The 24,714-nt window shown below is 43.8% G+C and overlaps 2 protein-coding genes across 5 annotated transcripts; one reads left to right on the top strand and one right to left on the bottom strand.

The window, feature by feature from the left end:
• Positions 1–285: 285 nt before the first annotated feature.
• Positions 286–19,232, bottom strand: setd2 (SET domain containing 2, histone lysine methyltransferase). 3 transcript variants are annotated; one of them, XM_053433519.1, is made up of 22 exons: positions 18,785–19,232; positions 17,242–17,363; positions 15,795–15,816; positions 11,710–15,674; positions 11,466–11,597; positions 10,791–10,919; positions 10,403–10,526; positions 10,210–10,287; positions 10,011–10,108; positions 9,704–9,836; positions 9,029–9,163; positions 8,788–8,916; positions 7,618–8,694; positions 7,453–7,501; positions 7,053–7,377; positions 6,114–6,948; positions 5,778–5,903; positions 4,515–4,651; positions 4,324–4,435; positions 3,123–3,197; positions 2,829–2,930; positions 286–2,050 (listed from the first exon to the last, which is right to left on the bottom strand). In XM_053433519.1, the coding sequence occupies exons 2-22, from the start codon at positions 17,268–17,270 to the stop codon at positions 1,889–1,891; spliced, it is 7,974 nt and encodes a 2,657-aa protein (XP_053289494.1). In that variant the 5' UTR covers positions 17,271–17,363; positions 18,785–19,232; the 3' UTR covers positions 286–1,888. The 3 variants fall into 3 exon arrangements, with proteins under 3 accessions (XP_053289494.1, XP_053289495.1, XP_053289493.1); XM_053433520.1 differs by having other exon boundaries at positions 17,254–17,363; XM_053433518.1 differs by lacking the exon at positions 17,242–17,363.
• Positions 18,679–24,714, top strand: rbm12bb (RNA binding motif protein 12Bb). Of its 2 annotated transcripts, none has more exons than XM_053433522.1 (2): positions 18,679–18,833; positions 22,371–24,714. In XM_053433522.1, the coding sequence occupies exon 2, from the start codon at positions 22,393–22,395 to the stop codon at positions 24,283–24,285; it is 1,893 nt and encodes a 630-aa protein (XP_053289497.1). In that variant the 5' UTR covers positions 18,679–18,833; positions 22,371–22,392; the 3' UTR covers positions 24,286–24,714. The 2 variants fall into 2 exon arrangements, with proteins under 2 accessions (XP_053289497.1, XP_053289496.1); XM_053433521.1 differs by lacking the exon at positions 18,679–18,833 and adding an exon at positions 19,529–19,687.

Genomic DNA, 24,714 nt, shown 5'->3' with positions numbered 1-24,714 from the left:
TGGCGTTTCCATATTTAGAGTGCACATAACGTCTCTAATGAAGGCAGTCGATCACTTTGATTTCCCCTCACTGGGGTCACACATCTGGCTCGACGCTGCAGATATGTGCTGCAGTGGCCCTCGTGCCATGTGCACCCTTCATTAGAGGAGCTAACCCATCTAAAAATGGGACTGGGTGTGCACTCTGCAGTTAATCACGTGAGAACGGTTCGTCACATTTGCTTAGATCTGTTGGAGTCTGTTAAACTGACACCCAAGAGAAAGAAACCCGACAGGGAATGGGGCTATAATTTTACAAAAAGAGTTTATTATCTTTTAAAATGTTTGTACACTCAGTATGACAATGTGCTTACACAGTACTTACAGTAGAGTAGGGTGAAACTTACTTTGTACATAGAAAAATAATAGAAAGAAAACACGGGGAATCACCCCCCCCCCCACCACTGAAATAAAATAAAGGGCTGTGAGTCAGTGGGGTCCAAAGTTTGACAGAGTGATGTGGTCACTGCATCAGGAGGGCTGAGCTGGTGAGGATGGGTGGGCTCATTGCGCTCCCTGACCCTACTCTCCTGTGTACAGCTTTGGTAATTTTACACATTATTTACACTTTCAACCATGAAATGATAGTCCTTTTACAAAGTGTCGGCTTATTTAAACATTCCCAAAACTATTATTCAATATATTCACATATAAAGCAATGTACATATGTTGAAACCTTGTTTAATGCATTTGAATAGGCTCCAACAAACTGGTAACCTAATGCTAGTGAGGCTAGACTTGAGCACTGTAAAATGCTTGGAAATTAATCAGTGTCAAACTCGGACCAACAGTGATAAAAAAGAACCGGCACACGTAAGATGTTTAGAAAAATGTTAAAACTGCAATGACTCAACCTTCGGCATTACTCCTATGAGAAGAGGAAACAAGTCGGGAAAGGAGTTGGACAGGAAATGAGGGGAAAATGACAGACAGTTAAACAGCACACCACACATCGCATTCAAACCCTGCTCCCATTTTTATGCATAAATTGATAAAAGACTTTGAAATATGAATCTCTAACTCTTTAAACAACCTGCTGGTCACGGTCTGATCTTTGAAAGTAAAAGCTCATCCTGGTAAGGGCACAGTACTCGAAGCAGGAGACATGGAAAATGGAGGAATTTCCGTAAGGACACCGCTATGACCTCAGCCGACATCATGCATTCATGTAACAACACAGGCTCCAGAATCTTACGGTTAAGAAGGCAAGGTTGGAGGAGTGGAGGCTTGGACCTCCACAGCCCAGTTAAAAGCAGCACCAGATACAGAGCCAGTGGCAGGGAAGGGGGCCGTGTTGTGCACAATGAAACAGGAGGCTGGGGGTGGGTGGGCGAGAACTGGACAGTTCTGTCATCGAAACCATTTTGGAAACCGCGGAAAGTAACAAAGAAATTTGATATACACGATAACAAAGCTGATTCCATTGAGTCATCCTCATTCAGGGCTGGAAGAGTTTAAAACGTGGAATTGAGGTGATCATCTCGAGAACATTTAAGAGCCACACATGGAGAAAAAAAAAAAATGCTTAAAACCAAACAGTCAGTGAGAACATGAGTCTCTGTAGCACCCCTCAGTGTTGTCCTTTGAGAACACTGCACCTCGAGTCTCGGCCCGTTTGGCAGCACTCGAGTCTCTGACAGTCTCCCTTATTGGGGGGGCCCCCGCCCCCTGATCCATGGGGCCCTGGACAGCTCCACGGACAGCAGGTGCAATTCTTAGTCATAAATACAGCTAAGAAACTACTTCACCATTCAGGCTGGCCAGGTCTTACAGGAAGGAGTGAGTGGAAAGGCAAATCTGTGCTTCTCCTGTGTTAACGCAGAGCATTAGTGTAGCAGCTCCTCTGAGGCTAGCACACCTCTGTGTCCTCCTTGGGCCTGTACACAGGGCCGAACCTCTGCATGTACTTCTTGATGTACTCCTTGGTCTTGTGCTTCACATTCTCGTTACACTCAAGGTCCTCAGGGTTGGTGCAAGCTTTCAGCTCTTTATTCATAACTCCGTGAGTTAGCTGGAAGATCGGAAACAAAGAAAGACTTAGACAAGTTTCTTATTAAAAGACCAGTGAATTGGAGGAGTTCTGTAGGAAACCCTGCAGAGAAAGTGAGAAATATTCCTGGATCTGTCCATTTATTCGGATCCACACAAACATTTGATAGGTTTGTTCCTGACCCATATCGCATCCTTCCACCAAGTTTCGTTGTAGTCTGTCCAATAGCTTTTTGTAATTCTGCTAACTTGAAGAACGACAAACAAAACAAAAGCATAACCTCCTATAAATGTAAAAGTGGTTGGATTGTTAACTCTCTATTATTGACTAGGCCCTTTAATATTTGACACAATAAAAGATAATCTCTAACACAGATCGTCTTTCTGTTTATTGTGCCCGAGTCCTCGGAGACTACTCCTCATATACACAATCCATGGACCCACAGGGAACCATAGAAAAAAAAATCCCTTTGAAGAGATGAAGTCTGTTGCAAGGAGCTTTTATAAAGGAATGAGTAAAACAAAAGAGAGGCAGATAATAGTTAACATGTACAATATGTTTCTAGTCTCTTGCGGAGGCAGAGCACAAAGACTTTTGGCAGGAGAAAATAAATCGTGGGAGCTCAACTATTTAGTTCTGGTTTGAGGGAAACTTTGAAAACTTTTCCTTTTAAGTGAAAAGCTGACCAATACTTCCATTGTGCTCTGGCCACGTAGAGGCCAACAGAAGGTTGAGAGCTTTTCTGGGATTAATGGAAATGCTAACCACTTGTATAAACATCTTCAGCGTTTCATCGTACCTTTCTCGCCAGGTGTTTGAAGTCTTCCGTGTTAACGATGCGTCCCAATTTGCAGTCCGGCTTCCGAAAGGGATTTAAACACTGCACGATGAACATGGACATCTGAATATAACACACACACACACAGAGAGACACAGACAGACAGAGAACAAGATGTCAAAACAGATTATAACTTGTTTGATGGATAGTAGACAGTCACTGCATGATAGGCAAAGGTGTAGAGGTCTAGAAAGTCGAAACATCTGGAGTCTAATAACATCACTTGGGAAACTGTTGGCATAGGATCTGGCTCACCTCTTTGCGAAATGTCTCTTTACTCTTTTTAGCCAGTTCACTCGAAGTGTCAGCTTCAGCCGTCTTTGTGGAGAACTGTGGCAACATAGAAGCAGAGAGAAATCATTTGATTAAAATGCCTGTTTTACGAAATATGTTTTTTTTGGGGCTCGGCTTTGAAATTGTAACTTGTCGCAAAGAAAATCCCATCAGATTCCACTTTCGTTTATTTCGTTTTAGAGAAAGTGGACGACAGCCTTAATGTGTCACACATGCAACCCAGCAGTCATCTTCTTTAACCATTACACCAGCATGTGAGGCTGCACCCGTGTACCAGCTCACTCAAACATGGCGGCTGGCTGCAGAACAGGAGCTATCAAGGTCAGTGGGGTATCGAAGGCACCTGCTCACCAGCCACTTGACAGAAAGCAGGGATATCCTGCCAGGATGCTCCCTCTCCGGCCTCCAACAACAAAGGCAGGCAGGCAACAGCTGAATGGCTACACCCACAACAAAGTGGTCAGGATCAAAAGCACAAAGAATTTTCACCCACACACACACACACACACACACACACACACCCACACAAATGGTCCATGACCTTGTCACTGGCAAGAAACTTTGCCTAGATAGATGGATATTTCCATTTCAGTTTTGAAGTTTTTTTTTCCAACATCTTTTTAAGGCACATGTGAAAAGGGACACTTGCGTAGTTAAGAAACCACATATAAATGAATGCTAGGTCCTCCAGATGGCTTTCGTTAAACTCAAAGTTGGGCTAAATATGAAGCGGGAAAAACAAACGAGGCAGCGGAAGAGGAGATGAGCAGACCCCCCCCCCCCATCTCCCTGCACAGCCTACAGGCAAAGGGACAGACAGTCAAGCGGGGGGAGGGGTGGGTGCATTCTCGCTTCAAATCTCAAGCCCAGATTCTGATGAGCCATTTTGCGAGGAGGACGAGGAGGAGTCACAGGCGAGAATGTAACACTCTCTGAACATGTTGTGCTGTTGGGTTTTCTTTTTTCATCCCTCGAGACACAGCTGAAAGTAATCACTGGTGCAGCATCTTCAATTACCTCCAGGAACAAACACTATAATTATGTTTTGCATTCAAGTGCAAACGTTCCGAGAACCAAACAAGAAAAAGATGATTCTTCACCATCGTCCAATGAAGGAATGTAGTTTTTCACCATTGTGGTTGATTTAAAGAAGAAATCTCACCTTGGAAGGATTCTCGTCGTAGGTCGGAGTTCCCAGGTCCATCTCAGATTCATGGTCCACGCTAGTGTTGTCGCTACTGCCGTCCCAGGTCGGAGGGTCCCACTGTGTTTGCCTGATGCGCCCAAGGAAGAGATAGAAATACATGAAGGGCCTTTCGAACACGCACTTGATTGACATCATGCCGTACCAACCTTGTGGCAATGTGGTAGTAGTAGATCTTTCCTTCAGGGTCCCGGGCCACTTTCCAGGTGGGAGGTAGGACGATAGTTTTGGGTTTGGGGGGAGAGGGTGGAGGAAGATCTATCACATTGTTGGGTACAATCATTTCCTATGGAGAGGAAGATGTGCAAAAAAGATGCATCAGAAGTGAATCCACAAAGCTTCACTTACAAGTGCAGTGATCAACTGTTTATATGAATCAAGAAGCTTGGGAGAGAATCATTCCTATACAAATGCTTTTTAAATACTTTGGTTGTAGTGATCAAGATATTGGCTTACAGTGTTCCTTTGTTTTTTTTTCATACATGTTTGGACCATAAAAAGTTTGTTTTACAGTTATTACCGGCTCTGTCAGTAATTTACTGCTCCTCTCTGTGCCCTCTCCGCGCCCCACCATCTCCTCCTTCTCTCCAAACATGGTTTACGTTTACTCATGCTGTTGCTGTTACCCCAGTCCTGGTTTACACATGTGTCTGATAACACTGTTTGTGTGTGAGAGTGCGAGTGTCGCACAATGAATGCACGCACAGCTAGGAAGAAAGATTTGACACTGAGGAAAAGTATCGATCATTATGTGGTGATCAGTGTTGATATGCTGGTACGCGATCTGACATCGTCCTTGTCTTAAAATCCACTGTTCTCTTTTCCTCCAGTCCAACCTTTTAAGAGATAATTTTTGCCCAAGACAAACGTGATCACTATAAGTGGTTTCCATTGTACCTGCAAGGTTTTGCAGGGGTTAAAAAAAAATACACAGATTATAACTTTCATATTTGATCATTTTAGATTAAATACAAATGTGAATATTATTTGGATTTCTATCTACAAACAGGGCCCACTGAGCTTTTCCTTCATCTATCCATCATAAAAAGGTGCTTTGTCATTGTGTGAGACAGGACTTGTTGAGAGATAATCTAGATGTGTACTACCCCCTTGTGGCCACACTGAGACAGAAGTTTACCATGGCAGTGTATGTTAAAAGTAATGAATTTCCAAAGACCCATTGAAACTTCCTACAAAATTGATTCAGATTTAAAACAATTATAATTTTTTTTAACGATACATCATGCTGCTATAAACCCAGGTATAACCATTTCAGAAAACAATTTTGAAATATCTCTTATTGTGTTTTAACCCAATTATCATGTTTCAACTGGGGAAAAAATTATAATGTTTTCATGTGCAATAATGGATAAACAGTTTTTAAGGACCTTTAAGGACTAGGTATGTATTACCTGCTGCACAGTTTGGGATGTAACGATGGTGGTGACGGTGCCTCCCTGCTGCACCACCACTCCCTGTGGATGGGCAGGATACACGGACTGGCCATGAAGGTAGCTGGTTGTGGGTTCAGTGTACGCCTTCACAAACACAAAGTACAATCAGATCACACAGGTCCTGCAGATGTTCCAAAAATATTTTAAGAAGAGTCAAGTGCACTAGGTTGTAGGAGTTAATCCAAATGAAATACAGAACGAAGATTTAACTTTTGCATCATTGATGCAAAATTAGAGATACACAAAGAGAGATACCTTGGGAACTATATCTTTTTTTAGTATGAGGGGCCCTACCTGTATGACTGGAGTGTTAGCCTGTGGGTAGGCGCTGGGGATGCTGTAGATGGTTTGGCATGGCTGGCCCTGGTAATAGATAGCTGTCTGTGTCTGGGCCTGTGCAGGAGCTGTGGCATACTGCTGTGCTGGCTGGGTCTGCACGGTCACTGCTTGCTGAGTGGTGGGGTCCCAAAGAGTAGTGTAGCTCTGCTGGCTCTGCACTTGAGGGGGTGCCGGGACTGGTAGAGAGAGGACAGCTACACCTCCATCCTGGGTTGCTACAGTTGGCAGGGCATACTGCTGGGGGGTTCCAGTGGTGAGGTTGGCGGTGGTGATGTGCTGAGTGAGATTTGAGACTGGAGTGGCTTGGGAGGTGGAGGATGGAGAGGTAAGACCCAGCTCTGAGACAAGAAGCTGAGGAGGGTCCTCTTCATAGTTCAGGCCGGGTTCGACTGGAGGGGTAGGGAGCAGTACCTTGCCTGCGTTGGGGTTGGTGGGATCCACAAAGGTCTGGATGGGATATCCAGGAGGGTAGTGAATGAAGCCAGGGCTAGAGGCATAAACCAGAGTAGGGTCATAAGCCATAGTCTGAAGCGGCTGCTGCTGCTGCACCTGCAGCTGCTGCTGCTGCTGCTGCAACTGCTGCTGCTGCAACTGCTGCTGCTGCTGCAGCTGCTGCTGCTGCAACTGCTGCTGCTGCTGTTGTTGTTGTTGTTGTTGTTGTTGTTGTTTCTGGGCTTCCCGCTGAGCAACCTCCTGCTCAAACAGTTTTCTACGTTCCTCTGTGGACAACTTGTTGCGCTCCTTGCCACCAACTCCCCTGGGTGTCTTGTTAACGTTTGATGGATCAAACCTTTAAGAAATTAGAACAAAGACAGTTGAATGACGAAAGTTATAACAGGATGCAGTTATACAAAAGGTCAAATTCAGTGTTCCCTCAGGGACGAGAATTCGTACCGTTCCTCAGTGCGCCTGCTGCTTCTTTCGTAGGATGGGGGGGGTGGAGATGCCGAGCGTCTCCTCCGTCTCTCAGAGCTTCGGGGAGTTTTGTCAGAGGCTCGATCACGGTCCCGATCACGCTCTCGATCACGCTCACGATCACGATCCCTGTCCCAATCTCGATCTCGATCTCTGTCACGGTCTCGATCTCTGTCTCGATCTCTGTCTCGGTCATAATCTCTCTCTCTGTCGCGTTCTCTCTCCTTCTCCCGCTCCCTTTCACGTTCTCGGCTAGCAGAGGGGGTGCGCGGTGTCAACGCTGTGTCTCGATCCCGGCTACGATCTGTGAGAAATCGGATTTAGCCAAAAAATATATGTAGGGAATTCTATACCAGAAATCAGCATTGGACTAACTTACCATTTGCCTCCTTTTCCACCTGACTCTTCTTTGGTATTCTGTACACCTCCTGAAAGAACAAGCACAACTTTGACATCAACCATCAAACTACAACAGCATACAAACAGAAACTTACAGAAAAGGTGTAATACCTCACATTTTACTGCATGTTTAACATCGTCTTACCTTTAGATCCTTCCAGCTCTCCAGAAGCCTGGTAGCCATGCCGCAAATATCCACAGCAGTGAGGGGTGGTTCTTGACTTCGCTCACTCTCTACATCCGAGACACCTTCCTCTTCATCCTGAGAAGGAGTTCCTATCACTGATGGGTCCACGGGGGCTGCTGTGACCTCAGAGGGTATCGTGGCTTCTGGGAGCTCAGCGCTTGGGAGAGCATCAGTGGTAGATTCACCAGGTTGAGCGTCATTGCTAAGAGGTTTGTCAGCCTCTTGTGTCTCTGTCTGAGGTTCCATCTGCTCTAAAGGCTGCTCAGATGGGAGATCAGTAACTTCTGTTGTGATGGGAGGACTTTCTGGCTCAGGAATTTTTACGGCGGACTGGTCACTTTCAAGTTCAGCCTTTTCTGTCACTGCCAGACTTGTCTGCTCCACCACATGTTCCTGTTCCTCACTAGTCTCCTTTGACTCTGTCTGAAGTTCCTCCTTCTGAATCTCACTTGTGTCCTCTTTCATCTCAATGTCCTGCTTCTCCAAATCCAACTCTTCTCCATCTTCATTTACCTCCTCAATTTGAGATTGGTCCTGGCTGCTTGAACTCATTGCTGCCTCTTCCTCTTTCTCCTCTTTGACCTCCGTCTCTGTCTCCTCCGTTGCATCTTTTGTTGGATCTGCAGCTTCAAACACTGGGTCTGCCTTTAACTGTTTCCTTTCAGGAAGTCCTGCTTGCGAGGATTCATCTTCTTCCTCATCGTCGTCATCGTCATCCTCCTCCTTCCCATCAGAAGCTTTGCTGGCGTCAGAGAGTGCACTGTCCAGACTGTTTTCACTGATGATTTTAAGGCGGCGGAACACAGCAGGTTTGGTGGCGTCAGCGTCCAACTCTGGTCCCGTTTTGGTGGAGGACCCATCGGGAGTGTTGAGGGGTGTTTGAGCACGGGAGGTGTTCTCACTGGAGTAGCCATCCATCTCCGCAGGGTGAAGGAGACTTTTTGTCTGGGCCCATCGCTGAATGAAGGTCAGGACTCTGCTCTCCTCTAACATGTTTTTAGTTGAGATGGGAAGCACACCAAGGGTCTTCATAATCTGTCAACAAAATGAATTATCAGTAATCAAACGGGGGATCTCTGTATATACAACTTGATCGCTCTTAATGCTAAATCAATTAAAACACCTCACCTCTAACTGCAGCTTGATGTTATTGGCACTGTTGCCTTTAGCTTCAGAAAGCTCCACCATGAAGATCCACAGCAAAGACAATCCATGATGGTCCAAGAACTGCTTCAGGCATGATGGGTTTTGAGTATCCTGTACAACACAAACATATTAACCACAGCAAATGATAATAACTAATATCTCAAAAAGATAAATAAATTGAATGTGTTTTGAGGAAGCTAATCATTAATGACTGAAGTCCTACTTGGATGAGCTTGAGACAGATGAGTTTCTGCTCCATGGTTTCCACTCGGACCATTAGTCTGCAGAGAGACACCACCTGTTTCTCATCATACAGGCCTTCTCCGTTCTCCAGTAACGCCTCCAGCTCCTCATCCACCTGTGGAAGGAGAATATCTGGTTATTATTAGGAATATTGTTAACATATTTGCCTGAGGAGACATTGAGGTGTGTAATAATACAATTTACTACTAATATCATTAGGGCAAACAAGTAATGGTAATGGGATGGTATTATAAGCCGATTCACAAGTTATTGTCATTGTTATTAGCCAGGTTTAACTACATGTCCATTATTTTACACAATTAACCAGTCAATATGTCATCATATTGCAAGAAAGTCTGTCATTAAAGGAAAAAAATCTAAAATCTAAAATGTTACTAGGCTTTAGTAGCTAGTAAAGTCCATTAGTAAACAATTTTTAATCCTGAATATCAATTATTTTGTTTTTTAACTATACTTATTTTGTATAACATGGCTTAGTCCAACTCCCACACAAACTAACAGAATAAAAGAACACCCTTGTCAGTTTACAAGCGAGTGGAGCATTTCTTTCCAATCAAAAACAAGTATTACTATCAGAGGCCTCTCAAACAGATAATGACCAGAGAAACTCTCAGAACTGAAAGGGAGAACTGACCGTGGTGAGCGCACTCTTTCGACTGCGGTCTTTCTTCATCTTCCCGCCAGCTGCTCGAACGCTAACTCTGTTCTCTCCGCCCAGGAAGCCTCTGCAGCTGGGTGCTCCACAGAAGCATTTCTGTGCCTCTTTGCTGAAGGGTTAAATAAAATGTGAGAATTGTTACATGAAATTAAAAGATAAAATCACCAGTTTAACGGGTTGAATAACAACTCTTCATGACATGATCCAATAAGTTTTTTTTCCACACATGCAACAAATGCAGTGTACAAAATACAAGCGTGGGGGGGGGGAATAACAACAGTACCCGTATCTCTGGAACTGATAATCAAATGTCAGCTCAGTTCCTGCAGGGACAGCCTTGGTGGTGAAGAACCCGACTCTAAGTTGACCATTAACAGTCCACTAAGATGGAGCAAAAAGAAACATATCATCAAGAGGAATTCAGCTTTCAGCATGGTAACCTGAACCTGTGCAGTCAGATAGTTTTCATTTGACCACTGTACCTTTTGGGTCTCACAGTTCGGTTCGCAGCTATGGTTCATAAACCGAGAGCAGTTACCCTTCAATGTTGCATCAATGATCTGGAGAGACAAAATACAATGTCGAGTACTTCTGCCAGGCCCTCTACCGGAATCCTTATACCAGACGACAGTTTAAATAGTAACATTATTTGCAATATGTCAAATAATCTCTTACCTCGTTATTTTTTAGAGACATGAAGTAGTAATGGATGTTCTTCATGCGAGCGTATTCTTTCACTCTTGTTTTAAACTCCTTGTGGTCCAACACCTCACCACAGTATTCCAGTACAAAGGTGTTTCTGAGATAGCAATAAAAATAAAAAAAAGGTTTTATCAATCATCTGTTTTTCAACCAATTTTTGCACCATTTGAGCAACTTGCTCAAATGGTGCATGTTTTGTATTGGAATGCAATTATGACTTTAAAACACAAAAAGTGAAATCAGTAAACAGCACCTTAATGATAAGGCCTAAAGTATGTAAACTGTTTCTGAACACTATTTAAATTAAATGGTAGAAAACTATTCATAAACAAATTTCTGCATTGAAGTGTAATTGGCTCACGGAATCAAATCTTTGGCTGCCCGCAGTCCCCAGCCTTTGTCTTCAGTGAGGATAACCTCAAAGTCTGCATGTTGTCTCTTCTGAAAGCGTCGATTAGAGCAGTAGCCTCCATTCAGGCACCGAGATGAGCTGAAAAGAAAAGAAAGTTTTAAAAAATGTCCGGAGCCTGACGATTTTTAACACATTTGGCTTAGCTGTTGACAGAATTTAGATGGTAAACCACATGATTTAGACAGACCTGTCTAGTCTTAATAAGAGCACCATGTAGATTGCTTAAGCTAGATAGATATAAAAATAGATACTGTTTTAATCCCCAAGGGCAATTTAGGCATCCAGTAGTTGAGAAAGTAAAGCAGCACAAAGGAATACAAAAGGGGAACATAAGAATGAAAATAAATAGTCTAACCCTTAAAGATAAGAAAGAATGTAAAAAAAAACAAACAAGAGTATCAAACATAAACAAGAGAAAAGAGCATAATAAGCCGAATATATAAACATACAAATACATAAAATCATTCTGTACACTTGCGTAAGCAATAACAACTTGTCAGGGTCTCACAATGATTTGAAAATCCCTTAAGTACTAAGAACTAAGTGAGTGTTCTTTGAATTTCCAGGGTTTTCTAACCTCTCTTGCATGTTGTGGTACAGCTTTATCAGTAATAATCAACTTACCACTCAATCATCAGCAGCCGGTTCAAACAGTCTTCCCCACATGCCATGGCTCCCCTCGAGCGCTCCTCTCTCGGCAAAATTGGGCACTCACACTGCATCCTCTTGATATCGCGATGAGATTTGCTCTTCTTTCTGCAAATAACATTTACCAGATTTTAAATCTTGAACCTTAAATCTCTAAAAATGTTAGTCATTTCTTGGAGAAAGTTGGATATTGTGTCTCTCAGGCTGGACACCATCTTACCTCTCAGTCAAGTACATGTTCTCCTCAATCAAGTCAAAGTATGGGGGCATCTTTTTAGACCTGGATTGATCTCTCCATTTATTGGAATCTCGAAAGTCCTGCAGCATGAATGATGGACGGAGCACCTCAGCTTTCAAGGGAGTTTCCTTCGGGGGGTCTTCGTCTCCATGACGCTCCCTTTTGCCTGCAGGCCCCGCCTCTGCCTCGTTGTCCGAATCGGACTCAATCTCCGGACGCCTTTTCTTGGGAGGCCCTCGACTCCTGTGGGGCCTGAAGTTGTCTTCTCTCGGGGGATCGGGCACAACAGAGCCTCTGCTATTGCTACTTATTTCATGACCCTGTACAAAGCTTGATGACCCTGTGGCGTTGGGTCCACTCCATTCAACAACTGGTATTCTAAGATTGGATGATTTATCCCCGCTGTACTCGTCGGGGTCATAAGTTAGGGAATCGGGATGGATTTCACCTGCAGGATCGTGATAATGTTCATGTGCACCGAGGTAGAGTTTTCTGCAAGTTTGCATGTTTGGAGACTGATGGTTCCAGGCGACAGCGCTCTGCCTGTGTTCCTGTTCCATAGGAAAGCTTCCTGTCAATTTAGTGTTCAGTAGCTGTGGCTCATGACTGCTATCAGGTTGCTGGTATGTACTACTTGGCTGCTCTGATTGCGAAGAACCCCAACATACGAGTCCACTCTTTTCATTTATATGGGCGTACATATGATCGCCTACAACAGGCTGTATCTGCACTGGCTCGCAATGTCTGGAAGTATCAAGGCTGTGGGCAGAATCTGTGGCACTTCCATGGGCACTGATATGACCAGCAGTGTAAGGCAGGGCGCTGACGGTGCTGGACCCCTCAGACTGACTGGTGCTGTCAATCATATTGCTCTGGGACAGGCACCACACACGGCTGCTGGTTGAATCATTTGCACCAGCAGATGGACCGCTGTTTTCACCAAACAGAGAAGGAAGACTCCCCTGGCTTTGTTGTAAGCGGACTTGGTTTGGGACTTCGTGCATATTCACATCAGGTGCTATATGATCATTGTGCAGGTCTGAAATATTCATAGGACTGCCAGATGCTCCTGCGTCCTGTGCATCCATTGTTAGGGAAGAGTTCTTTGGCACGACCACCACTGAGTGCAATCGTTTTATGGCCTCGCCACAATCGGAGTCATACTCCGAGTTGTCGCTGTCACTGGCCTCACTCAGTCCTCCCGGTGCATCCTGATGAAGTGATGTTCTCTTAGTCATTTTGCATTTTGGATCACTATCCTTCGACTGCTCATCAGGATCGTTTCCGTTCCAGCTCTTTATCTTCGCAGCTGCATCAACCTGGGATGTATCATTTCCCCGCAGACGCTCGTCTCTCAGTTTTAAGTCACAGTGGTCAATGCTGGTGCTGGCTTGTGAAGGCTCACTTTGGTCTTTGTTTTTACCGGTCACTGATGCGTTGCCTGAGCCAACCTCCTGCTTAGAGATCTTAGTCTGCTTTACCGATGTGGAATGTGTTTCAGCTTCCTGTTGAATATTATCTTTAACCCCAAGGTCTTGTTGGTTACCGTCTTTAGAAAACTCAATATTTTTGACAGAGATGACTTTTTTCACAGTTGGTTTACTCTCTGCACCGACGGTCCTCTGAAAGTTATCACTCTCTGAGGTGTCCTGCCCCACAATATCCCACCGGGACTTTTTAGTTGCGCTGTTCTTTTTAACAGTGTCCATACTTTGCTGTCCACACGTCATCTGGTTCTCAGATTCTAGACATGACAACTCCTGTTTGAGGAGGACGCTCGAGTCAGACTGCTCATCGACCTTATTAAACTCAACAGCCTCTGCTTCAGGCTGGACATCATGTGCAATAGGTATATCCGCTGTACAGGGTAAGGACTGTGGCCCTGATGAACAGTCCATTACTTCTGTGTCCTGGCTGCACACTACACTGCCATTACCACAGCTTGACCCTAAGAACGCTGCAGCAGAGTCCACCTGTGGTCCATTGTTAGAAGAAAGGCTATCATTCACGGGGGTCAAGTTTTCCAGGGCAGCATTTAGATACTTCAGGCTTTCACATGAGTTTATAGCTGAGATATTATTATTCTCCACTTCAAGATCTGGTTTAGTTTCTTTTGCGCTTTTGGGTGATGAATCTTGTAAATGCTTTTCAGTACATGAAACCCTCTCCTTGACGTCCTGACTAGTGTGTTCACTTCCTTCCATATGGGAAGAATTTTCTTTTTTAACTTGAGAACAAATGTCTGTGGTGGCTGCACATGACGGTGCTTTGCCAGAGCTCTGAAGGATGTCTTCTGATTGTCTATCATGTCCAGGGGTTTTCACGGACGATCTAGAGGGTGTTATTTGTTTGGAATCTGGCCAACTAGTTTTCTTTAGGGAGTTCTTACTTTTCTCATCAGAACTGGAGCTTTTGTCAGAGGCTTGTGATTTTCCCTTATGATCCGCATCAGAGTCACTGGAGCTGCTTTTTTGACATTTTTCGTAATTTTGAGAGTTGGTATGCAGACTGTTAGATGAAGACTTGCTGTTGGTCTCTGCCTTGTGATGGCTGCTAGATTTACGGTAACTGGAGTCCGGATCAGGAGAGCACCTGCGCTGGGAATCAGAGTCGGATAAGCGCTTTGAAGTCCTTTCAGACCTTGAGGATTGTGTTCTTTTATCCATCTCTGAAGAGTGAGGAGAATCGACAGCTTTGTAGACTTTCTCCAATTTTGAGTAGGAAGATGATTTTAAATCTTTCTGTGAGCTTGAATGACCAGACGATCTACTCGAGTCACTAGTCCTTGTCCTCATCTTCCTGTGGTCGTCCTCGGAGTCAGAGCTTTCTTGAGTTCTGTCAGTGCGAGAACGAGGGCTTCTTCTGTCTCTGCGGGGAGAACTCCTGTGTGATCGCCGGTCCGAATCGTGATAGTATGATCTCTCAGGGCGCGATCCTCTGTCTCCTCTGGACCTCTCTGATCTTGAGTGAGATGAACTAGTTCGAGATCCTCGTGATCGAGACCGTGACCTAGACCTCCTGCGATCTTTGTCCGATCGAGCTGATCGTGATGATGTATGTCTCGAATCACGGTCTGATTTGGAGTAACTTGAGGACCTTTCATGATTCTCTGGGCGCTTCAAAGAACTTCTTTCCTTTTCCTCAACGTATGAACCAGAGGAAGACTTTTTTACCTCTTTGCTTCTGCTGTCACAGTTTGTTTTACTTTTGGAGTCAACAGAAATGCGACTGGAAGACATCTGAACTGAATCTCCATCAGATTCTGAGCCAGGGGGAGCATTGTCGGACTGGGACCTGGTTTTCCTTTTGTTTACCTTATTATCCTGCTCAGTACTGCTAGAAGTCTCTGCATCTTTTCCTGAGGAAGCAGAAGGCTTCTTGGGGCTCAAGGTTGCCCGTGTCTCAGAAGCTTCAATGTGAGGATTCTCAGACGGGCACACATTGACGATATTCTGAGGCTGGGGTGGTGGGAATTCAGTCTCACTTGCTAACTTTTCCAAAACCTGTGTTTCTGGTAAGTGCTGCTCCTCTGGCATAACCGGTTCCGAATTCTCTTCGTTCACAGTGACACTGAGAATTTGCTTCTTGAAATGCATCTTTGCTAAGTCCGGTTTAGGGGCTGGAGAGACTGGTGTTTGAGGCATCTCTTCTATTGATGTTGGCTCCATGGGTATCTGCTTTTGTTCAGTTGTGCTGTCTGTACTCTGCTCTCCTTTGTCTGAAGCAGTCGGGAGTTCGGCGGCCAACTTTTCAGGGCTGGTAGGAATGAAGAACAGGCTGTTCAGTGGCTTCTTGATCTGCGCGAAGCTGAAGGACACTTTCTGGCGACTCTGATCCTCTAGGTTGACCTTTGTCTTGGTCCCCTTAGGCAAGAAATGGTTGGACAGCATCACTCTGGGAGACAGGCTTTTGATTAGAGCTGCCTTGGATAGACCCTCAACCTTTACCTGCAATAATAGGAAAAAAACAAATAAATCTCTGGAATGAGTTATACAAAAAGATGAATTTAGAAAGTGTATAAATACAAAGGTTACTAAAATGCTCATTATTGCTGTGTCAAAACTTACCGAGGCCCCACTCCCCTCCTCTCTGTTGTAAGGAAATAAAGACACAATGGGAACATGAAAAAGAGTAAAGACATAAAATAAATTTGCATGCAAGTTTGCCTTACATATAATATGAATGAACAATTATCATGGTTTTCCAACATGCACTTTCGACCACAAACAAATATCTTTCCATGCACTGCCCCCTTTGAGAATTAGTGTAGCCAGGATTTTTTACACATTTAGAATACACATGGCTTAGAATTAAAAAATTGATACCTGACTATTTAATTTAGTTCTGATGCCTTTTTTCCCCCCGATGATCACACACACTAAAAATCGCTGATCTGCTGGAAACTTGGGGCACAGCCACATCCACAAAGAGTAGATCTAATCCACCAGTGTCATCTGAATAAAAGCTGTAATACCTGCACAAGCAGAAATTTAGGTGTTTTTTTTACCCTGGTACCAACACCTTTAAAACTGATCCTGAATATATGTGTTGTTTACCTATTCTATTTTTCTGCTGCGTAAGATCAAATGATATGTTTACAGACTGGATTATTTCTATTGATAAGAACAAGTTTGTGACAAAAAAATAGTTTGGTAATTCTATGAAAAATCCATTATTATTATCAAAACTATTGATTACTTAACTTGAGCAAGCAGAATTTAAAACACAAAGTAAACAAACAAAAATAAGTGCACACAAACTAAGAAACAAAAAACAGTGTCTATATTGTTCTAAATAAACGTGGAAAGTAACCAATCATGAAAATAAAACAAAGATACGCAGATTTAAATATGCAAGAGCCTGATATATTTTTCTCCTCTTTTTGTCTTATTATAGTTGACATGAAGTCCTTAGGGTTGACTCAATTTGGGTGCTAGGCAACAACTGGGTCATCTGATCCTTAAGGATTCAATTTTTTCTTCCTCCTTCCGTGTGACCTTCAAAACGGGACACTACTGCAGGGAAACTCACTTATATAGTAACGGCTATAACAAGCAGCCTACAATCAAGCTACGGATGGACTGAACCTGCTACATAAAGAACCCACAGTGCATTTCTCCCATATGCAAAACTGTATCTGTTGCTACACAACATGTAACACAACCTTTCTCTGCGCTGGGCAGACAAGAGTAGATAAACAGATAAAGGCTTGAGAAGACATGTTGAATTATGGCTAATTGAAAAAAAGAACCCCTTCTTTTTGCAGATGACACTAGTACTCCTGATCGTCAAATAACGACTGTGTATACAAAATTATTAAATAATAAGAGCGCCCGAGGCTTGGGATGACCTTGCAGCCATTTACTGTGAGATTGCAACCAGAAAGATGTGAACATACTGCATCCAAAAACAAGACACTATGTGGTAACCATGTTAAAATGATCTCCAAATGCATGTCAAACTACACTTAACAAGGTGAATACACGGTGAGGTGCATTTTGTGCAGTCTAATACCTGATCTCTGACCTGAGCAGAGTGTCCATTGAGAAACTCGTCTAGGATTAGTAGGCCTGAAGAGGCAGCTGGCCAAGAATAATCCGATTCAGAGAAGTGAGCCCTCCAAAGTGACGGCACACCTGACAAAGAGAAAGATAGGGTTGCAATGACAGCTTACACCTAGTCTCTCAGGGAGCCTTTGTTTTTTACATCACCAGCATCTTAGGGATGTCCAACAAATGCAGAAATGTGTTTGTTGAATAGACTAAATGTATTTAACACGGCACACACTGGACTTGAGAAAAATGAATGAATGAATGTCAGTGAGTATGTGGGATCACATGCTCTCAGTCGTTGGGTATTTGAACTTGTGCAGGCGTCTCTTCCTGAGACTCCTGTTATCTATCGTTGCAATGTGGCAGAGAGGCTTTTGCACCGGGTCTGCTATGACACAAAGATTTCCACTATCCTCGTCTTGGCGGGCTGTTTATCTCGACTGCAGTGACGTTGGCTGCAACATCGAATAAGAAATGCTGCATGCATCCACGGTTTACATATTGTTCGAACGGGGGCCAAGATAGATGCAAACAGAAGTTGCCCAGCGAGAAAAGGAGACATGCATCCCATTGTGATGAATGTAAATCGAAAGCAAACGGTCAAGAGGACACAACAGGGGTGTCTGCAGAATGAGGACTTGAGTGACAGAACAAGTCGACACTCGTGTGAAAACAAGATGCGAGTATTTTGAAGCAAATTGGGAAAGTGACTAAAGCATGGCCCGTGCGGGAGGAGTGGATGCAGCCAAAACATGGCCTTTAAATGAATGTTACTACCCACTGGGAAAACGAGCAGAGGATGTAAAGGAAACCCAAGGACGTGCTTACATATGTCACCAGGACATGCTAACTCTTCCCACTACATAACACGTGTAGGGAGTAAGAGGACAAGCAGCCACGCGACTGTCCCGTTGACCTATTAACAGACATATATCAGATTAACCAGCTACGCTAACTTGGGCAAGCTAGCACTATCAGCGAGCTTCCGTGGGCCATCTTTACATATAGCCACAGCTGTTGTTGAGCTTTATATAATTGTTGTTTGTGTTGACTAGGAAACTATTTCACAATTTTAAATGTCAAGGGTATTACAGTAACAGTGAGTAAACGAGTTATTCAGCTGCAAACACTAAAACAAAGATGGCTAGCCGAGAGCTCCACTAGCATCTGAAGCTAACGCTAATTAGGCTAGCTAAGTGTAGGAACTACCAGCGACAGGGCTAACTGTGGTACTTGTAACTTATGTGTTGCTTATCGATCCACATTGGATGTGTGTCAGTGTTTTGAGCCGTCGGTTGGTCACTTTTCTGATTTGCGAATAAACAGGAGCAGTTTGTTTTGCGTTTCCGTTTTGGGGGAAAGAATGGACCCGTACACTCGAGTCTGTGTTCACCCGGCATTACTAGCATGCTAGCTGGTGATGTTTTGTCTTGTGTGTAGTAAAATGCTCCCAACTGAATCAGCGTGAACCCGGGTAAAATACAATCGATTCCAGGGATACTCACTTTACGAAGTGCTTGAGGTCGCACGGTTCCCCCATCTCCGAAACCGCAGGTAACCGACCCTCCGGAAAAACATCAAGCGACGATGTGTGCCGACGTCAAATCCATACGGGGCTGTCGGAAATGATCGTCCGCTCAGTAGCTCCACGGTCGCTGCTGCAGCCTCAGCCTCCTCCGCCTGGGTCAGTGTTGGTGCTACAGCGCTAGCATGAGCTCACATAGCTAGCTAAGAGTTGGATGAGAGATGGATCACGACAACCAAGCCCCGGAAAGTATCCCAGCTTGACCGACCTATAAATTAAAATAAGCCCGGTAATGCGATCCGCTGCAGGGAGCGTGGACATGTCGTTTTGGGAAACCTTTTATTCCACATGCATCCTGTCGGTGTGTCTCTGGCTGTGGCTGCTGGGTTCAACAACATCACATGATAAGGGAGCACAGCTGGCGCGAACCCCCGGACTACTACGTTAAAAAGCATGCGGATAAAACACAAACATCAGCACAGTTATTAGCATAGATATCTATGGTTATTAGACTTAGTAGCATTGTTGTTAGCAGCCCGAGCCCAGTGTAACCAGCTCTTGTGTTCGGTGTGTAGGACTTGGACTGTGAGTGGATATTATGACATAATCCATTATTCCGTCAGACTCAGAAATCCTGTGAATGTGGGTCATGAAGTGTTTTATTTGCTAGTTCAGACTTGTTCTTGTACTAAGCTATTAGCCACACATATACTCCGGCCCGATAGGTGGCGGTACTCATGTCTCGCGTCACTCTGTAGCTGCACGCTTCTTGCTCTAGTGCTGCACAGACGAGGTCGACCCGAAGCTGAACTTTTCTTGTCCTGGTTGTTTTTAATATTCTCGATTTTTTTTTTTTGCACGAGAATCCGCGGGTGTCAATTGTGTAAGTGAAGTCGTTGGTCAGGTGGATAAGTTGTGGTTGTATTCATGCAGAGATATAATCCCGCTGACGCATTCCAGTGTCGCCTCGGACGAGCGAGGGGCCTTGCGGGCTACGAAGCTAACGTTAGCCGAGCTCGACATTTTGCGGAGATTCGTATGAATAAGCGGGTTACAGTGTGTGTGTGGCCTCTTTAGTGAAACGGTTGCATTTGATAGGAGAAGTAGCGCTCATGGTTAACTCGGAGGGTGTGTGTGTTTTTGTTTACTGCCCATTAGCTTCGTGTTTCGGGGATTGAATAACTGCGATAATAATGTCGACATGGTACATCTGTGTTGTTTATCTATGTTTTACTAGAGTCCTGGGTTCCTAAATCTTTTTTTACGACCACAAGGTGAGGGCATGTTTTCCTCGTGGGGAAATGAATGTCATGGTGTCCTCTGGAGTAATGGAGACGCGTGGGTGTGGGCATATACTGGTGATAACCAGTTTGGGATTTATATCTTCGGAGTGAGAACATGCTGGGAAAGTGGGGACAATCTGGGAGGTCCTAACTACGTGGATTGACAACCCGGAAGCCTAGGTGTTGTGCTTCTGATATGCTCATTGGCTATTCATTGTTTTTCACAGTGACAGCGTTATAACTAGCTTATGTACACAAGCTGCCAGCCGTTAGCTATCACCTTAGGATTCCATGCCAGTGCTCAGTTAAGGTTCACGTTGCAGTTACAACAAGCCAGCAGGAGGTGGTGTTATTTAGCTTCACCTGAGGCCAGGATTTGTGGCACAGAACAATAGACACACCACTGGTGTTGCATCGGACGGAAATGTCTAGCCATGCTATATATATTGAAATATCAAGTTACATCGCTATTTGTTTTCACTATATCTATAATGTCTGACATGGGAGTTTCCATCTATTTGTTTATTTTAGCGAGCACGATTCCTCAAAAACTACTGGACGGATTGCCATAACTTGGTGGGAGGATGTGGTGTGGTTCAAGGAAGAACCCATTTCATTTTGGTGCAGATTCGGATCATGGGGAACATCCTGTTTTTCCCCCACGTTCTTCAGTGTTGCAAGATTGATTTCTTGAAGAATAATTCATGGATCTTTAGGGGACGGATATTTGAGTGTGTGACGTTTCGTGCAGATCCAAATCAATATTTGGATCGAGTGAATCTAAAAATGGTTTCATAAGGGGATTGATGAGATATACACACTCAATCAAGGAAATCTACTTTTTCCTGTCTTATACGGATTTATGGTTTCAATATGGAATCAACTCAAACTGAAATCTAATCACATCATAGCTGAAACGCACTGGTTGTTGTATTTAAAGGAAAAGTCTGACTACATAGACTTATAAAGTGTATCAGTTTGGTCCAGTGTGCCAGAAATTGGTGCTGACGCAAAAAGACAGACAGGGAAAAAGCTAGAAAAGGGAAAACTGCTGCTATTGGATTCACAGTTTCTTGAATGACCAGATTGTGGTACTGCTGTGAATTCAAAACTATCCAGGCTTTGTTGAAAATGGATAGAAATTTTATATGAAACATATTTTAAATGGTGAAATTTGGTTCTTTTTGACTTGTATTTCTGGCTAGTGAATATGGTGGTGTATTGGCTGAATTAAAGCAGGTGCTAATGTTGCTGATGCAACAGCTTGTATTATGTGAGGAGAACAGTGGTATTGTCCTTGATGTAGGTAGCTTTGCACCAGATGGAAGGACCATCGTCTACCGAGCCTGCATTTCAAGACCTAATTCATATCGGATCAACAAGGCTGTCCCATTCTGAAGTGGATGCAATGGAGAACTACCCGTTCCACCCTGGTTTCGCCAGTCTCTAATTGGCTGAATGAGTGGAAGTACTTGGTGGTTCTTTTTGAACTGTCATTGTGATGTGCCTTACCTGGATGAAGGATTAATACTGGCCAGGGAGAGATGGGTCACAAACTTAAAATGATGATTATGTTGGGTGATCTTCAGATTGTTGTGTTCTGGAAGGTGGCGTGTTTTGTCATTTAGTCTTCTGAAGAAAAACTATCAGCTGTGTTTTATTAAAGAAATGGCCGTTGAAATGTTTCCTTTATATATTAAGTTGGATTTTGTAGGATGGATTTCATGAGTTTTTGCTTATTTTAGATGACGTTTTGTTTTCCAGTGGTTGATTGATTAAAATGGTTTTTGGCATAAAGATAACTTAAAGACTTTTAATGGTTTATGTTCAGAGGTCACGGTCAGAGTTGGACTGCATGTTTAAATAGTGTTGAAGCTGAGCTGCTTTTTTTTTTAATGGCTCAGCAATGATGTTGTGGGGGACTTGATTTCTACGTAGAGTAAATATAATTTGTTTGGAATTGGATGTGTTAATCATATTTCACCTAATTATTTCGAGCTAAGGGCAGATAGTAGATGTTGAGCATAACATTTACTCTTGAGTGTGAGTTGCGGTACATTCAACTGTAATAGTTAACTTTACCTATCTTAATTAAGCAGTTTTATGTTTTGCGGTGGCTATTGTGGACATGGGTATGAATTTTGTCACCATGTCTCTGATGACTTTTACCTCACATTGCTTTCAAGATTCTTTGGTCCTCTGTTGGAATCCCAGGAAAAAAAGGCTGAGCTAAAGATGCCCAGTAGTTGGCAATAATGCTATTTTATACCCTTTTGTCTGCAGGTGCTGTTATTTGTGCATCAGCATGGCAGTCGTCATCCGTTTACGAGGCCTGAGAGTCACAGCAGGTACTGAGGATATTCGCAAGTTCTTCACTGGCCTCAAAATTCCGGATGGAGGGGTGCATATAATTGGTGGGGAGCGAGGGGAAGCTTTCATTATCTTTGCTTCGGACGAAGATGCAAGAAGAGCCATGATACGGTCGGGGAACTGCATTAAGGATGCCCCTGTTGCACTACTACTAAGTAGTAAAGCAGAGATGCAGAGCATGCTTGAAAGAAGTGCAGAAAATGCGGAGCTGGATCAGAGGAGGCGATTTGAGGAGAATGCAAGACCTGCTAAAAGACCTTTTGGCCCTGAGGCGGGCAGGAGATCAGGTAGCCAATCAGGTCATTCCCCTTCTCCAAAGAATCAGAGGCCTTCAAACAGTAATGATGACTTCTCGTGTGTCTTTCTTAAAGGATTGCCTTACACTGTGACTGAAAATGAAGTACGCGAATTTTTCAGCGATTTACTTGTTGATGACATAGTCTTGTTAAAAAATGATAATGGCTCAAACAATGGGAGAGGGCTCGTCAAATTTGCATCAAGCGAGGATGCCAATGAAGGCCTGAAGAGGGACAGGAATTACATTGGGTCGAGGTATATTGAGATTACCATGACAACAGCAGATGATTGGCATCGCACTACTGGCCGAGCTCCAATGGTTGTCAATAGGAACAACTTTGAAAGGGAGAGATCACCCATTCGTAATCAGAGGAATCCACAAATCCATGCCCGGGCACAATCGCCCATGGCCCAGATGCTCATCGCTCCAGACGACGAGTACTGTGTGTTGTTGGACAATCTGTCATTTACTGTGGAAAAAGAAGACATAAAAAGGCTCTTTCATCATACAAAGCTTGAGGATGACCAGATCCTGCACTTGATGGACAATGAAGAAAGAAGAACTAGATCATCGTTTGTGCTGTTCAAGAATCAGCGCGACTACTGCGAGGCCTTATCTCAAGAAAAGAGACTATTTTTCAATCGATGGGTTTATACCCGCCCAATCTCTAGAGAGAGCATGATCAACCTTCTGGAATCTCACAGCACGGATGTCCGCCCCCCTGGAAATTCTGAGCGGGTACAGGAAAGGCCTCCCTCTTCCCCCAGTGATCATTATGGGTCTGAGAAACAATGTCTGTTTGTTCGGAACATGCCACTAGATGTAAGGAAAGTTGAGATAATCGACTTCTTTTTTGGGTTTAATATCACGGAGGATAAGGTGTTCTTGCTGCTTGACCATGAAGGTGCTGGGGTCGGGAAGGCTTTGGTTCTTTTCCGTTCTGAGGCAGAGACCACAAGGGCACTTTCTCTCAATGGACAGCGCTTCCTTGGGTCAGAAGTTATACTGAAATGCATTTCACGCTCCCAGATGAAGCAGTTAGGTGTTGACCCAGCAATGGGGCAGGGGCCAAGACCGGAGCGGCCCGTGGGCAGGAGCAACGAGGCCCCCTACTACTCCGTTGACAAGTTCCCTGACCTAAGGATGTCTAATGACAGCAATATATCAATGAATAATGTACAGGTCCAGGGAGGCCGTAATTATGAACCCTTTTCCGGGGGCTCTTGTGGTCCACAGGACAGGGGTAATGGCTTTCGTGGTGACTTTGGCCCCTCAATGCAGCCAATTGATGGTCCAACCTGTGTAAAGTTAGTCAACTTACCATTCCAAATAAGAACTGAAGAAATCTATGACTTCTGTTATGGATACAGCATCATACCTGGATCTGTGTCACTGCAGTATGAGCAGAGTGGAAGACCTACAGGCACCGCGACTGTAGTATTCCAATCTCGTCCGGAGGCCGTAACAGCAGTGGAGGAACTGACTGGAAGACCAATAGGTCCAAGAAAAATAAAGCTTCTGTTTGTTTGAAAGTGATATTGCTTGTTAGGACACGGACGGGCCCTGGAAGTGTCGTTTGGACACAGGCCCAAAGTGGATTTCAACATAGTAGAAGTAAAATAAGCTGTTGCCATTGTTTTCTCTTTTTGATCGATAGCATGGGTTAATAGAACCAAATATAACGTGGCTTTATTTTCCAACAGCATTTAGTTTTCTTGTGTTTGGGCAATGTAGTCGACTGTTGACTAAATATTGATTTATCTTTAGTTATTTTATATGGAACATTTTTTGTTTCAATATTATTTTCAACACTTTGTTAAATGTGAGAATTTAATTCTACTTTAGTGGTTATCTTTTGTAGTGTTTTTTTATGTATAAAAAAATCTTTGAGATATTGTCAGATATGTAATATTGCTTGCTGACTTCAACCTGTAAATAAAGTGTTTCTGTTATGATTAA

The sequence above is a fragment of the Pleuronectes platessa genome, chromosome 10 (genome assembly GCF_947347685.1).
Source record: "Pleuronectes platessa chromosome 10, fPlePla1.1, whole genome shotgun sequence".
NCBI classification, from domain to species: Eukaryota; Metazoa; Chordata; class Actinopteri; order Pleuronectiformes; family Pleuronectidae; genus Pleuronectes; species Pleuronectes platessa.
Note: the sequence above shows the minus strand (reverse complement) of the source record. Positions and strands in the feature narration are given on the sequence as shown.

Coding starts and splice junctions, on each gene's coding strand:
- setd2 (XM_053433518.1), bottom strand. CDS start 18,819: ATGGGGGAACCGTGCGACCTCAAGCACTTCGTAAA. Junction 15,675..15,794: donor AGGAGGGGAGTGGGGCCTCG/GTAAGTTTTGAC, acceptor CTATTATTGCAG/GTAAAGGTTGAGGGTCTATC. Junction 10,527..10,790: donor GCAGCCAAAGATTTGATTCC/GTGAGCCAATTA, acceptor TTGCTATCTCAG/AAACACCTTTGTACTGGAAT.
- rbm12bb (XM_053433522.1), top strand. CDS start 22,393: ATGGCAGTCGTCATCCGTTTACGAGGCCTGAGAGTCACAGCAGGTACT.